Source organism: Geotrypetes seraphini, chromosome 5 (genome assembly GCF_902459505.1).
Source record: "Geotrypetes seraphini chromosome 5, aGeoSer1.1, whole genome shotgun sequence".
In the NCBI taxonomy this organism is placed as follows: Eukaryota; Metazoa; Chordata; class Amphibia; order Gymnophiona; family Dermophiidae; genus Geotrypetes; species Geotrypetes seraphini.
The window spans coordinates 156,897,069-156,912,589 of NC_047088.1; the positions used below are offsets into that span (position 1 = coordinate 156,897,069).

Here is a 15,521-nt window from a genome sequence, read left to right on the forward strand (position 1 = left end):
CTTTCCTTTTGGCTAAGTCCTAATAATAATATTGTAATTTATAGCTAGAGACATAGGATCAAGAAACTTTTATTTTGCTTTTGTGATTATGATAAACATACTGAGGGCCTCAAAATAGTACCTGGCAGGCCACATGTGGCCCCCGGGCCACGAGTTTGAGACCACTGATCTGAATGTAAAGGCTTAGCTGATCTTAAGCTTCTAAGTGATTACCCATTAGATTGAACACTTGCTCTTGTGTAAGTCATATTCAGTTCTCTCCTTTCCTTTATGACTCTCAGCCTTGCAATAACTGATAATGAGAGTCTCTTTGGTTTATAGATCCTTCTTTATTTCAGGTATCATGGCCTTTTATTAATTGGCTCAATTCTCCCACTCTATATGGATACTGTTTCTTTTGTGATCCGCCCAGAAATGCAAGGTACGGGCGGAATAGAATCATTAATGTAATGTAATATCCCAGAAGTCTGAACTGAACTGTTGGGACAACATGAAAGGGAAAATTATGTCTTACCTTGTAATTTTCTTTCCTCGATTCCCAACTGACCAGTCCAGAATCCCACCTTTAAGTTCTTGCCTTCCTGGTGCCTACCCTGTCTAATTTGTTGTACATTTCTGTTTACTTTATCTTTAATGGCTTTCTGTCCGATCTGTCTTCTCTTTGGGAAAGCTATCTCAGAGCTATTCATTATTTCCTTGGTGGAAGTCCTATGTTCATTAGACTGAGATTCTTTATTGCACAGGTAAGTCTTTGAAAACATTTTTGGCAGGCTTTGATTTGTATATTGTTTAATGAGTGAAGGTTCTGTTTTTGCTTATATTAGCACAGATTGCATAGTTGGAGGATTACACATTAGACTTATGTGCATGAATTCAGCACACCATTGACTTTTGTCAGTGTGTACTTTACTGCATGCTGGAAGGCTTATGATGGTTACTAAAGAGTTTCGAAAGCTGGGATGGTTTAGATGGGCTGGAGTGAGCTTTGATGGAGACTCCAGTGCTGGCAGAGCTCTGGGTTTCTGGCCCAGAAATATCTAAGAAAAAGGACAATTTAAATTAAATCAATTAATTTATATAGCGTGCACGGTTGGGCAGACTGGATGGACCATTCTGGTCTTTATCCGCCATCATTTACGATGTTACTGTGTAGTTCTTTAACTGAGACTTTCCAGCTTAATGATAAATACATTGTGTGATAACTTAGGTTTGGAAGGAATTATTTGAATATGTCGTGCTTTTCCAACATTTAAGGATTTTATATTTATTGGCTTAAATTTCTATTTCATTAGCTTCTTATCGTCCTTTGTTTGTTTCCACAGTACACTGGTTCCTCCTTCTACTGGCCAACTCAATCTTAGTTGTCTAGAATGGCTCACATTTTGGACAAATTGCAAGAGCCCTTGTGCACTTGTGCCTTCTTGGTTTTATTTATTTATTATTTTCTATTCTGCATATCCTACAATTCTATGCGGAATACAAATTATTCAGGTACTCAAGCATTTTTCCCTGTCTGCCCCGGCGGGCTCACACTCTATCTAATGTACCTGGGGCACTGGGGGATTAAGTGACATGCCCAAGGTCACAAGGAGCAATGCAGGATTTGAACCCACAGCCCCAGGGTGCTTTAGCTCTAACCTTTGCACCACACACTCCCCACAATGTGCATATTTATATTTTTAATGTGTATATTTATATTACATGCTTCAGCTTGAGTTATATATGAATATGTTATATGTTATGAGGTTTGTTTGGGTATTTTTTGTCTACATAACTTCCATTGCTTTGTCATTTGAAATACTGAGGTCCTAGAGCTACGTGATACCCTTAAGGGCAAATTACAAAGAACTTTCCTTCTCTGTCTCCCTCTGCTGGTCAACAGACATAACCACTAGTCTGGACTGATCTATTGGGACTAAAGGAAAGAAAATTACCAGGTAAGACACAATTTTCCCTTGTAGTTTATATTTATTTGCTGGATAGTGAGAGTGTAACACATTATTAGCTTCTGTGCACAAAGAAGTAAAAATCTGTTTCCACCAATTTTTGTTCTTAAACTTGAACTCTGCTTTTCTCTCCAAACATAGAATAGAGCAGACAGTTAATTCAAATCAATTTGGGATATCATGGACTAGGCTTGATTTATAAAATGGTGCTCATAATTATTATGGAATTTATGGTCCTGTTTATCCAGATTCCTTGTAGATAAAAGAAATCTTTTGTGGCTTGGACTTACTAGACTAGACTACAACTTTCTGTTAATAACCATTTTTTTTATAGCTCTCTGACTCATGGAGCTTGCATTCTGTTTTCTTTGGGTAGTGTATAAAAATGTAGGAAACGTGATTTCAGCAGTAACCTAGGCAAAAATGGACCTGAAACTCAGAAGCAGCCTAAAGTTCATTCTGCAATGTGGGAAACCTTATGGTCTTTTAGAAAACAGAACCTTGCTATCCACCAGATATTGTTATGCACCACATTTCTGACTTGGGGTAGAAGCCTGTTTGGATATGCACCCCTTTCTTCCTTCTTGCCATAAAATGTTTTTGGACTTAGGAAAAAGATTTGAGTTACATGATATGTTTATTCATTAAGTTATTCTTTGTATCTCAAGCAGGACCGGTCCAGTTACCAGTTCAGGAGTCAGGAGCATGCAATTCCCAGGTAATGATGGGTTTTTTTCCCTATAATTCTTTTCCTTAGTCTTGTCTTTCTACAAATTTAAAAATCTTTATAAGAATAGTCTTGATATAGAAAATGAGAAAATTAACCAGATATATCTGTAAGATAATACTATACAAAAAAGGAATCTCATCCATTTTCTCACAAAGTTCTGAATTAAAGGGGTTAAAGCAATTACAAATAGGAGCCATAACCATATGGAAATAAGAATCATAATAATAGGGGAAAAAAAGACAACTTATGTCCAATTAAACACAAAATTAGCAGCCTACCCTTGGGGGTCGAAACAGTTAACAATACCTTCTTCGCAAAAAACACAAACCTTTGGGAACTTTGAAACTTCTTGTCCCTGTGTTTCACTGTACATTTATATGGATATCTAAGCAAAAAAGTAGCCCCAAGCTAAAGAACTCTTGGGCATATTTAAAGAAATTGCTGCCTTTTCTTCTGGGTAGCCCCTGCCATATCAGAAAAAATATGAACCTTCTGTCCACAAAAAGAAGCATCCATATTAAGGAAAAACAATCATAATAGATGGTCTCTGTGAGTCATAGTTCATAGTTTCATAGTTTATTAAAATTTGATTAAACGCTAAACATAAGATTCAAAGTGTTGTGCATGAAAATAATACATGAAAATTAAAAGAAAAGGGAAATTAATATAAAAAAACAAACAAGACCTATCGTGGACCAAACTAACACAACATGGGGTAGGATAGTAAAACAGGAGGAGAGGAGGGAGAACTATTTTTTTGAAGATAAAAAAAACAGAAAAGGAAAAAAACTTTAGGGAAGGGAGGGAGTAAGATAAAAGATGGTACAATTAAGGTAATTGGAGTAGTGTACAGCTCTAAATATGTCTCCAGAAAAGTTGTTGGAGATCATTTCTCAGTCCCAAGAAATCTACAGACACTCTCAAGGTAGCAGCTTTCAATCAACGTAGATAGCATGCTTTCACCACGTGATGTGAACTAGATTTAGATATCGGCTTTTTATCATATATTTTTTAAACATCTCTTTAGCATAGATGTTAAGTACTTTTAGAAAATTAATTACTCAAAAGTTCTTACTATGAATAACATTCTCTAAATTCTCCAATGTGTTAGGCATTGTCCTTCATGAAAGGTACATTATGTTGAGAAAATGAATCTACCCTAGTTTCAAGTACTTGGACCTGATTAATTGCTGCAGTAAAGTTCAATAAAATTGTGACTGGCCTTTTCAAGGTAGAAGCAAAGCTAAGAACTTTCCATGCTGCTTTCTCTGCTTCAGACTCTGATTGAGAAGCTCGACTTCCCACAATCACTCATGCCTGCAAACTCCCAGGCAGCATATCCCAAAGCTATCGGTGGAACCTCACTAACAGAGCTTCCCACTCTTTTATCTAATAGGTTAGGGGGAAATGCGAGCTAAGCAATGTTTTCAGCACCAAAGGAGACAGCATAGTTTGCTCTGTTGACACATTCAGCAGTGCAGTCATTATTCTTAGTCTTATTTTGAAACTATTTCAGTTTATCCTTCTGTTTTTGGAGGTAGATAGGTCATGGTACTGAGAAGGAAGGTACAGCTGTAGAACAGTCATTGATGTATATCTAATAAATGATGACTAGAATGCTTCAGAAACAAGGTAGTAAAAAAACAAAAAGCAAAATGGAATTTTACAGTCAGAAAAAAAATATGTAGTTTAAAAAAATACAAGGAAAGCTGGAGCCAACCCTGTGACTCAGATAGCTAGTGCTGTGCACAGCCGGACATGACTCAGGAGGTCTCCACTCCACCTCATTTCCAAGTCAAGAGGGACCTCCATTTCCCAGGCTGGCCATGGCTGAGGAGGATGGCATAAAAGCAGAATTATCATTGTGCAGAAGTAACACCCAAATGTTTGAAAATGGGTTCTATGGATATAAGGTTCTGAAGCAAGTCAGGCTATATGGCCCAGTTGAGTATATTCAGAGGAGGAAGGGAAAAATATAAAATGGAAATACAGTACAAGTAATTTCCAGCTAATACAAATTAAGGTATATTGTACCAGATCTCAGCCTGGTTCTGGTTGAGCTGGAAGAGAAAAAGAACAGGAGAGAAATGTAGGTCAAAAAGTGGGGAAAGTTCAGTAGCTTGAGACGAAAAAGTAGAACACTATGTATCTTTTCTCTGCATAAATTAATGACAACATATTACTGTATTTCAAACAGATAAATCAAAGGAGAAAAAACAGAGAACTTACATTTGTCTTATGTCTGGCAGTGTTTTGGTGACAGGTACAGAATGCAAAGTCAGCCCTTGGGAATCTGCTTGATTATTGACTGCATTGGCAACGATGCTAGTAAGTCTATAAGAATTAATGAAACTGTAAAAGTCTTCTAATGAAAATATATGCCATGCAAGAGCAACAGTTTTAACAGATGGCATCCCCTGCTATAATGAGTATACTATATAGTGATGCATTGGCAAATTTTGTTTAGAGAATATGCCCTGTGCTATATAGGTTTTCTTCTGTGGTAGTATTTGTACCTGCTCCCTGCAACGATGACCTCCGATCCCAAAAGAGAGCTCTGAGACAAGCAGAGAGGAAATGGGTCAAACACCAAAAAGAGAACTACAAATCACACTGGAGAAAATTATCAAACACCTACAAAGCTGCAATTCTGGAAGCAAAGAAAGCTCACTACACACACCTCTTACAGAAAGTTCCAAACCATTCCAGATACCTTGACTAACTACCTCTTCTCCGCTGCTCACGGATGCAATCATAATACCCCCACTAACCTAGACAGTGAAACTCTCTCTAACTTCTTCCAAACAAAAATTGATAACATCCGAAGCAATCTCAACTCCGCTCCCAGCAAGATTCCCCCCCCCCAGGCTCATCCCTCTCACATGCCCAAGACCCCACCTTGTAGAACCCTTTTCCAACTTCACCCGGTCACACATGCTGAGCTCCTAGAAATGCTACAAGAGCTCCGACCCTCCAATTCCATCCTTGACCCATGCCCATCCAACCTCCTTTTGTCCTCCAAAGATGCCTTTGCAGAATCAATCCTCCCCTCAACTGGAAATCGGCCATTATCAAACCCACCCTCAAGAAACCCTCCCTCGACCCAAATGATCCAAGCAACTACCGCTCTGTTTCCAACCTCCCCTTCATCTCCAAACTACTGGAGAAGATAGTGCTCCACCAACTGCAACCTTTCATTGATCAACAAGAAGCTCTATCTCTACGTCAGTCAGGTTTCTGACCAGGCCATAGTGCAGAATCTGTCCGCCTTGACATCATTGATGACAGCTGGTCAATGCTGGATAAAGGAAATGATGCCTTACTGGTCCTGCTTGACCCTAGTGCCGCTTTTGACACTATAGATCATCAACTTCTACTAGACCGACTCGCTGACATAGGAATCAAGAACTCAGCACTGCAATGGATCACCTCCTTCCTGGATCAAAGAACACAATCTGTGCTACTAGGAGCAGCTAAATCAAACCCCAAATCAATTAAATACAGAGTTCCCCAAGGTGCCTTGCTTTCCCCTCTCCTCTTCAATCTATATATCAGGCCAGTCATCAACATTGCACACAAATACAACATTAAGATTCACTCCTATGCTGATGACCTTCAACTATTGCTCCCCCTAGGTGACGATCAGCCAACCCAATTCACTAACCTCCTACACTGCCTCTCTGATATGAAAAACTGGATGACAGCCAATAAACTCCAGCTGAATGCCTCAAAGACTGAACTACTCTGGATGAGGAAAAAGAACAATACTTTCACCCATCCGACACTATCCTGGGAATCCACCCCCTTAATAGCAAAAGACCAGTACGAAGTCTTGGAATTATACTGGATGGCTATCTGTCCCTCTCCACCCACGTCTCGCAGGTAGTTTCCACATCTTTTTGCTACCTACGCCAATTGCGAAGGATCAAACCCTACCTCCCAGAAACAGACTTTGCCCAACTGCTATATGCCTACGTACTCTTTAGACTAGATTACTGCAACTCCCTATTCAATGGCATCGCTGCAAGAGATCTAAAACACCTCCAAAAAGTCCAGAACTCAGCAATTTGACTTCTAAACAACCTCAACTACCATGACCCCATTACTCCAGCGCTCTATGCAGCTCACTGGTTACCAGTCAAAAAGCGATGCATCTTCAAAGCTCTGGTCATGACACACAAGAGATTCTACCAAAAAACCCCAGCCTACATAGCATGCAAGCTATGCCTATACACCCCTAACTGCCCCCTCCGCTACAAAGCAGAACAAAGACTCAGCATTCCCGCAGGGAGATCCCTCCGGCATACAAAAGATCCTACAGCCATTTCCTACCTCAGCTATGGAACAGACTACCCATACAGATCAGGTCACTAGACTCACTAATGATCTTCCGCAGAGCAGTAAAGACCTTCCTCTTCCGCCAATCGGGCTATTAAAAACTGCCTTCTCAATATACTTCTCCTAGTACTCTTCGCTATGAACAGTCTGGTCTCTAGAATAAGCTCTGTTATTGTTTACTGTAACATGACTAGTCTGTTTTCAAACGATTATGAATGTCTACTAGTAACCCGTTCTGAGCTTCTGGGAGAATGGGATAGAAATAAATAAATAAAACAGGTGGCATCCCCTGCTATAATGAGTATACTGTATAGTGCTGCATTGGCAAATTTTGTGTAGAGAATATGCCCTGTGCTATATAGGTTTTCTTCTGTGGTAGTATCTTGTAGTTCTTTCTACCATGCAACTTTGGGGGTGACTTGTAGCTTGACTTTTTCAATGCTATAAACTCCAAGCTATCCAAGGACAGGATAAGATCAGCTCCCTGAATTTGGTAAAGTTTCTCAGTTTTCAAATATACAGTAATGAATGGGGAATGGAATTATTTCCATCTCCTCTACATGTAAATGCATCTTATTTAATTCTCTCCCCAGACCGGCACAGCTTACTGATGGGTAATAGCTCATCATGACCAGCAGGTAGAAACTGAGACACAAAATTTTGGCTGAAGTACAAGTGGGCTTTGCTTTCCCAAATACAATCAGTCTGCTCTCAGACTCCAGCAAGTGGAAGTGGTAAGCCTGTGCAGTCTTCCCTGGTTTAGTGTAGGCCTGTTAGATTTTGTTTAGGCCTTTTTGTCCTCATCTGTGGTGCCGGATTGAGCTTTAGGGACCCTTTCGGGGGTCTGGCCAACCTCAGGGGTGTCACACTCGATGGTACCTCAGCTGTAAGCCTTGCCACCGATACTGACAAGGCATATAACTGAGAGCTAGTGGAGTCTGTTCAGTTGTTATACACTGAAGATGATGAGTGAGACCAACCGGAAAACTCCAAATTGACAAAAAAAAAATCCCACTCTTCAAAGCATAGGGTATAAACAGGGGGAGTAAAAGGATCTTAGAAACCTGCTTGGTGACAGGCAATAAACCTCAGCCAAGTCTGACAAGGTTCCATGTTTCATTCATTGATCCTGCTTCCTATTTTATTTATTTTTTACTTATAGTAATTTTAATCATTTTATTAATGATTTATCTTAAAATCTTTTCCATTAAATCTTCATTAAAACCCTATTCATGTGAATGGTATTCATTATATCCTAAATGTTGCAGACAGCCACAGCCCAACGGGTCCCGTTTCGCCACAATTACTGCCGCTTAGTAGGAAGCCGAGAGACTGAATGCTATTGCTGAATAATTATGCAGCAGCGTACTTGAACCCTTGAGAAAGCCAATAATTGTAGCAAAACAGATCCCGTCGGGCTGAGGCTCTGGATATCTTTTGTTTCATGAGTAAATCAAGGAAAATATTTGTTGTTTACCTGCATTACATCACTTTCTTTTCCAGAGATAAAAAAAAGATTTCACATTAATATGTGAACATTTCTTCAGAAAGAACCGAATATTTCATGGGGTGTCCTAATTTTTTCACATGACTATTTGATTATCAGTTTCACCCATATGAAAAAGTAACTGCTTCCTTAATTATGCAACCATTTAACCAAATTTAATTGATGGCCCATCCAGTCTGCCCATCCATAGTAACCATTATTTATTCCTCTCTCTAAGAGATCCCACGTGCCTATCCCAGGCTTTCTTGAATTCCGACACAGTCTCTGTCTCCACGCATCTACCACCTTTTCTATAAAAAAGTATTTCCTTAGATTACTCCTGAGCCTATCACCTCTTAACTTCATCCTATGCCCTCTCTGTCCACAGCTTCCTTTCAAATGAAAGAGACTTGACTCATGCGCATTTACATCATGCAGGTATTTAAACATCTCTTTCATATCTCGAAGACCACGCACCATTTTAGTAGCCTTCCTCTGGACCGACTCCATCCTTTTTATATCTTTTTTGAAGGTACGGCCTACAGAATTGTACACATTATTCTAAATGAGGTCTCACCAGTCTTATACAGGGGTATCAGTACCTCCTTTTTCCTATTGACCATACCTCTCCCTATGCACCCTATCATCCTTCTAGCTTTTGCTGCCATCTTTTCAACCTGTTTAGTTACCTTAAGATCATCATATACAATCACACCCAAGTCCCACTCTTATGTCATGCACATAAGTTCTTCACCCCCGGCCTAAACTGTATCATTCCCTCGGGTTTTTGCAGCCCAAATGCATGACTTTACATTTCTTAGCATTAAATTTTAGCTGCCAAATTTCAGACCATTCTTCATGCTTCCCCAGGTCTTTCTTCATGTTATTCACAGCATCCTTGGTGTCTATTGTATTGTAGATTTTGGTATCATCTGCAAAGAGGCAAATCTAACCTGATGATTAGATTCATCTGATTGAATACAACCAAGCTTCATTTCAGCCAGCTCTACTGAATCTAAACCTCACAAGATATTGAACCTTACCCTGAGAATGCTATACTATGAACAAAGGAAATTCTAGAAGAGATGAGAAAAAAAATTGTTGAAATGTATCTGTTTGGAAAGGGTTACAAAGCCTAAAGCTCTAGACTAGAGAATGACACCGGGAAGAAATTTGTCCCCATTCCCACGAGCTGTCCCTCTATCCCTTCCCTTCAGCGCCCAGGTGTGGGTCTGGCACCTCTCCCTTCCCTACAGCTCCATTTTACTCACCTTATGGGCTCAGCACCTCTTTCCCTTCCCACCTCCAATCCCCAGATCAGATCCAGCAACTGGTCTCCCTTTCCTTCAGCTACAGCCGGTCCAGCAGCTCAACTAACCCCCTCCCCTTTTCATGGGTGCAGCAGCAGCCATCCCTTACAAGTCCAGCAGCCCCCCTCCCTCTCTATTGCCGGTCCAATACCCCCCCCCCCCCTTGCTCCTGATTGCGGGTCAAAGCCAGCAAAAAAACCACCAACCTGCTTCTCCCCTTTGCACCTCCCAGGGCAGATCTACCAGCCTCTCAGAAGCTTCATGGTTGAAGAGGCAGGCAACATTGCATGCAGAATTGCTCCGGGACCTTCTTCCGTCTGAGTCCCTCCTTCTAATGAATTGGAAAGGAGTCTAATTATCTGTCCATGAGCTGAAGCTGAAATGTAATTGGATTATGCAGCAAGAATATGATTTAAAACACAAAGGCAAATCTATATCTGAATGGCTGATGAGAAACAGAATTGTAGATTGGCCTAGTCAAAGTCACAGCATGATGACTTGACTACAATAAAGATACTGTAACAGGACCTGAAACAAGCAGTTCATGCCTGAAAACCTATGAATGTGTCTGAATTAAAGCAATTCTGCTAAATAGAGCAGACTAAGATTCCTCAACAACAGTGTACTAGATTGATATCAAATTGTATGAAGCATTTGGCTTATTGCTGCTAAAGGAAGTGCAATTACCCCAGTACCTATATATAACATGTAAACTGCTTTGATTAACCACAGAAAAATGCGGTATATTAAGTCCCATCCCCTTTATTAACTTTAAGGACAGTTACTTATTCACGTAGATGATATGGGTGTTGGATAACTTTGTATTTTAAATAAACAAAGTAATACTTTAGAGTGTTCTATGTGTTTTCTCGGGTTCTCTTTGTCTAATGCTTGAGTGGCCTCCTGGCCACTCAAGCAGCCAAACTAGACAACCAAATCGCCAATCTACTGACGGCATCCCTCGACTACAAGACTTTTAGAAAAGAAATAAAGACCATACTCTTCAAGAAAACTCTGAAAAAAGAAATAATACCGCAAGTCTCAAACTCCACCTCTCACTAAAGCCAACTACCCCAAACAAATAACCTTACCCATTTCTTACTCCTTTTGAAAATGACCAATTTTTTTTTTTTTTTTTTGTAAGTTCTTGTTGTAATACATCTTGGATAATTCTTTTGTAATCCGTAATGGCGGAATAGAAATCCCTAATGTAATGTAGATCAGAAAACATTCCGTGTAACATATAAGCAATAATAGGGGAAAGCAGGGACTAGCTGTCTTTGAATAGTAATTCATTTAAACTTTAGAAAAAAATTTAGTACTGAAAGATACAGATTGCCTGATATACAGCTACTTTAGGATTGTAATTGGTTTCTATACTTTTTTGTAGGAATGCTCACAGATACCTTTAGAGCACTTCATTTCAAAGTTCAATGCAACACGTATGTGAGCGCAGAAGACCTGAAACGGATATTGCAGAATGTTGCAAGCATGCCAGAGCACAAAGTGTATGATAGCTTTGTTTGTGTTCTTGTCAGCCGAGGAAATTTCCGTTCAGTTTATGGCGTAGACCAGGATGTACCTGCATTCCAGTTGGACTGGGTGAAGAATTATTTCACTGTCGAGGCATGTCCTGGACTCATAGGCAAACCAAAACTCTTCTTTATCCAGAACTATGTGGAGCATAGGAGTTATCAGGATGCTGCCAGCCCAGTGGAAGTGGATGGAAAGGAGCATTACAAATTCAACAAGGATGAAAGGGTTCAATATTCAACTATTCCCAGTGAAGCAGACATTGTTTGGAGCCAGTGTAGACTGAATGTATCTGTATTAGAAAGGTCTCCAAGTTCATCATCTTACTATCTATCCTCTCTTTGCCAGCTTTTACATGATCGTCAAAGGTATGTATTTAGAACTACTGTCACACCATCGCATGCATGATATTGAAATCCCTATACTTGAAATGTGTTTAGTCTTTTGATATTCATTTGTTCCAGTAGTATATTTGTTGAAATGTAGCATTATTGAGGACCCATGATGCAGCATTGCTGCACAAGAGACCCAAGATAAATCTTTTGCATTGTGGGGTTTGGGTACATTACTAATGTAGGGGGCCTCTCACTTAAGGAACTGAGGTTCTACATAAAAGAAAAGGTGGTAATGTTCTGTGGCCAGGGCTGGAACTCTCAGGAATATGACCACATACAGGTGTTGCAAGTAAAACAATAGTTTTATTAAATTCAAAGTAAGGACTTTCCAAGTCTGTTCTCTTCACAAGCTGGACACACTAAACAACCATCACTTCAGACTATATTCACTAAACTCACCTATGCGATCCGATCCGTGGGCGATCCTTGGCCGAGTCTTCCTGGGTGAGCGATTCACTAAGCCTGCTCATGCAAATTAATGCAATCGGAGGGACGCCCCATATCGACCCCAGAGTGATCCTGACGCATGCGCAGACCATCTTCTTTGCCTGTAGATGGTCTGTGCTTGCGCTTGCTCTCCTGACTTTTCTCTCGCCAGCTCCAAGGACTGAGCTCCGTCCGCAGTGTCATGATCTCTCGCTGCCTTCCCTCTCTCCTTCCCCAACTCCAGCGAGGAAGTCCTGCCCGTGACCAATTTGCCTCTCCTGGTTCCTCTGCCTTTCAATCCTCCTGGCTCCGGTGCCTGAGTTGTGGCAGCAGCACCCGCTGCTCTCCCTCTCTGCTTCAGCTCTCGTGAAGGAGTCCCACCGGCCGCCCCTCTGCCTTTCCCTGTCCTCCCCACTGGAGTCCGGTCATTGGTATCCCCAGGCGCTACCACTGTCGCCCTTCTGCCTTTCGTTTTACTGAGCTCCTGTGACCGGTCACTCTCCCCCTTCCTGTTCTTCTTTCTGCCAGCTCAGCTGATGAGTCCTGCCGGCAGCGCTCGCTCTCCCCGTCTCCCTTCGCTGGGATTCTTTCACAATTGCTCCTTCAGCCAAGACTGCACTAAGGAGGGAATTCATCAAGGTGTGGTAAAGTTTTGTCTTTTACCACACCTTGACATCTTGCGGGATTCAGCAACCTGCTAGATCCCGGTATCACAGGCTGCTGAATACCATCTTACAGGAATAATGCTTCTTGCAAGCCACCTCACAAGAAGCATTATTCCTATGGTCCAGGAGCATCAGGCCACATCCCCAATCACTCTGGCCACTTCAGTCACCAGCCTCAAAATGGTGCCCCTAGACTTACACTAGTATTCTATAATGGATCCTACACTCCCCCTTTTCTGACCTAACCTGTCCTCAGGAAGTTCCCTTCCCAGGCTAAATCTAAATATTCAAAGCTTCCATTGAAGGCTGTGGAAAGTACACTTTGGGGTTGATTGCGACACATGTATGGATGCCACTAAATGTATGAGTCACAGAAGTGGCTTTGTTTCAAAACCCTAGGTAGTTGAGAGTTTTTAAATCACCTTTGTTCCATTAGGGCAATGGATGAGAAGAGATGTGTTTTACAGACATAACAGCTTGGACTAGATTTCTTCAGTGGTGTCAGATCCTATTTTGATACCATATGCTTTTACCTCAAAAATATGAGATCCAGCCTTGATACCTGATGCTAGCATGCCTCTGGAACACAGAGACTCTGATACCCTGTGCTATCATGCCTTAAGAGATCAATGAGATCTACCTCCACCCCCCTGACACTTTGCAGCAGCATGCTTCAAGAGTGCTGAGATCCTCACCCCTTCAGTGATACATTATGCCAGTGTGCCTCTAGAACAGTGCCAGATTCTCCTTCCATTCCACCCTCTCCCTTCCCTGACACTCTCTGAGAAGAGGTCTATGCCAGCATATCTCAGAAGTACTTGCCTTCCAGGGTGTGCTTGCATCCCTTTATTCAGTTTTTAAGGATTATTAAGTATATTTTATTATTGTGAAACCACACACAATCCTTTTATTTAAAGGTTAGATTGGAAAATGTTCCAAAACTCTAATATTTGAAAGAATCATGACAGCAGATAAAGGCCAAATGGCCCATCTGCAGCATTCACTATCTCCTTCTTTCCCTAACAAATCCCATGCACCTGCCCCATGTTTTCTTGAACATTATGCCTAGGAAGTGGTGCCTTATCAGTTAGGAGAATATATTAACTTTATTGTCTCTTTCATTTGCTAGTGGTTAATGATTATTCTCTCCCTCAGGCTTCATCTGCTGGATATACTCATAGAGCTGAACAATAGGATATATGGGAAGGACGTGCTTTCCAGGCCCAAAGAACACTGCTCATTGCATCTCCATCACACCCTAAGGAAAAAACTATTTCTGACACAGAGACAATAAGCATTGGGAGCAGAAGTGAACTCTAGTAATAAACTCTGTTTTGATAGGTGGGTTAGCTTTGTTCTTTTTGTTCATTTCATATTTAAGACCTAAAGAGATTTGCTATCTAAAATCTTACATAGCAAATAGAAAGAGAATTGCAAAACTGTAGTGATTCCTACCCAAAAAAACACAGTGATTTCTAGATTAGACACAAGTTTCTTATATAACATCCACTGTCCAAAATACCAGGAGAGAAAGACACAGAAGGTTTTAGGTTTCTTACCAAGAAGAATCCATGCTGATTGCAGCAAAGGAGCCAGTTTTGAAGAGAGTGCAAAGGAAGCAGGAAAAACAGCATGTTTAGTAAAAATAAGAAATGTAAAAAAAAAAAAGTTAATTTGAACGGGGAGAAAAAAGGGACTTGCTGAATGGACTTAGGAGATCTGTATTAAACATAAGGTAAAGAGAAAGTATAAAGATGGTATTGAGGAAACAAAACATAAGAATGGTCATACGGGTCAGACCGCTTGTCCATTTAGCCCAGTATTCTGTTTCCACAGTGGCCAATCCAGATCACAAGTATCTGGCAGAAACCCAAATAGTAATAACATTCCATGCTACTGACCCCAAGGGCACAAAGGACATAGAGAAGAGAGACTTATTGAGGGCACAGAAAGTGAGAGATTTGAAGAATAGCAAAGCATATCTTAGAACAGTGTTTTCCAACCCTTTCAAGCTCAAAGCACAGCCACAATTTTAAAAAAGGTTGTGTAGCACAGTATTTCTCAACACGTGGCTAAGGGTCCGCGAGTCGCTTGTTGGAGGTATGCGGCACTACGCGGGTCTCCTGCCCCCCCTTCCTCCATAATGGCTGTTGCCGCTGCTGAGGATCCCATGCCCTCCTTATTGCCTGCTCATCTGCTCCCCTCCACCAAAGCCGCTGCCACCGCCAGGGATGCCATGCCCTCCTTCGTGCCCACTCCCCTCCACTGAAGCTGACCCAGAAGGCTTCCCACCAAAGCTGTCCCAGAAGGCTTCCTGCCCAGAGCTGACATTGAAGGAAAGCCTTCCAGGTCAGCGGGGGATACCAGTTACCTCCTTCCAGGTGGGCTGTTCCTTCCTGCTTTCAGCAGCACTTGTTCAGGGACGCGTCTGTGGCTCTTTCATGGCTGACCCGGAAACCTTCTCTCCAACGTCAGAGCTGACGTCAGAGAGAAGGCTTATGGGTTAGCCATGTGCAGCGTGTGAGCTGCTGATCGTGTGTCCCTGCAACAAGTGCCATTGAAGGGAGAAGGAGCAGCCCAGCTGGACGGCCCTGGAGCGAGCAAGTAAGGAAGAGAGGGGACATGATCTGGGACATGGGAGGGGCACGATTTTGGGAAAAGGCCCGGGGGGGGCATGAACTTGGGACACATA

General features: G+C 41.5%; 1 protein-coding gene across 4 annotated transcripts in view; it reads left to right on the forward strand.

Moving 5' to 3' along the window:
* CFLAR (CASP8 and FADD like apoptosis regulator) overlaps positions 1-14,169 on the forward strand; it is a 173,117-nt gene extending 158,948 nt beyond the window's left edge. For 3 of the 4 annotated variants that reach the window (XM_033946842.1, XM_033946841.1, XM_033946843.1), the window contains exons 7-10: positions 2,615-2,664; positions 4,926-5,004; positions 11,201-11,711; positions 13,985-14,169. In XM_033946842.1, the coding sequence (XP_033802733.1) occupies positions 2,615-2,664; positions 4,926-5,004; positions 11,201-11,711; positions 13,985-14,123 (779 nt within the window). In that variant the 3' untranslated portion in view covers positions 14,124-14,169. The remainder of the gene's footprint in view (positions 1-2,614; positions 2,665-4,925; positions 5,005-11,200; positions 11,712-13,984) is intronic. The other variant, XM_033946844.1, reaches the window with a different exon arrangement.
* The last annotated feature ends 1,352 nt before the right edge of the window (positions 14,170-15,521 follow it).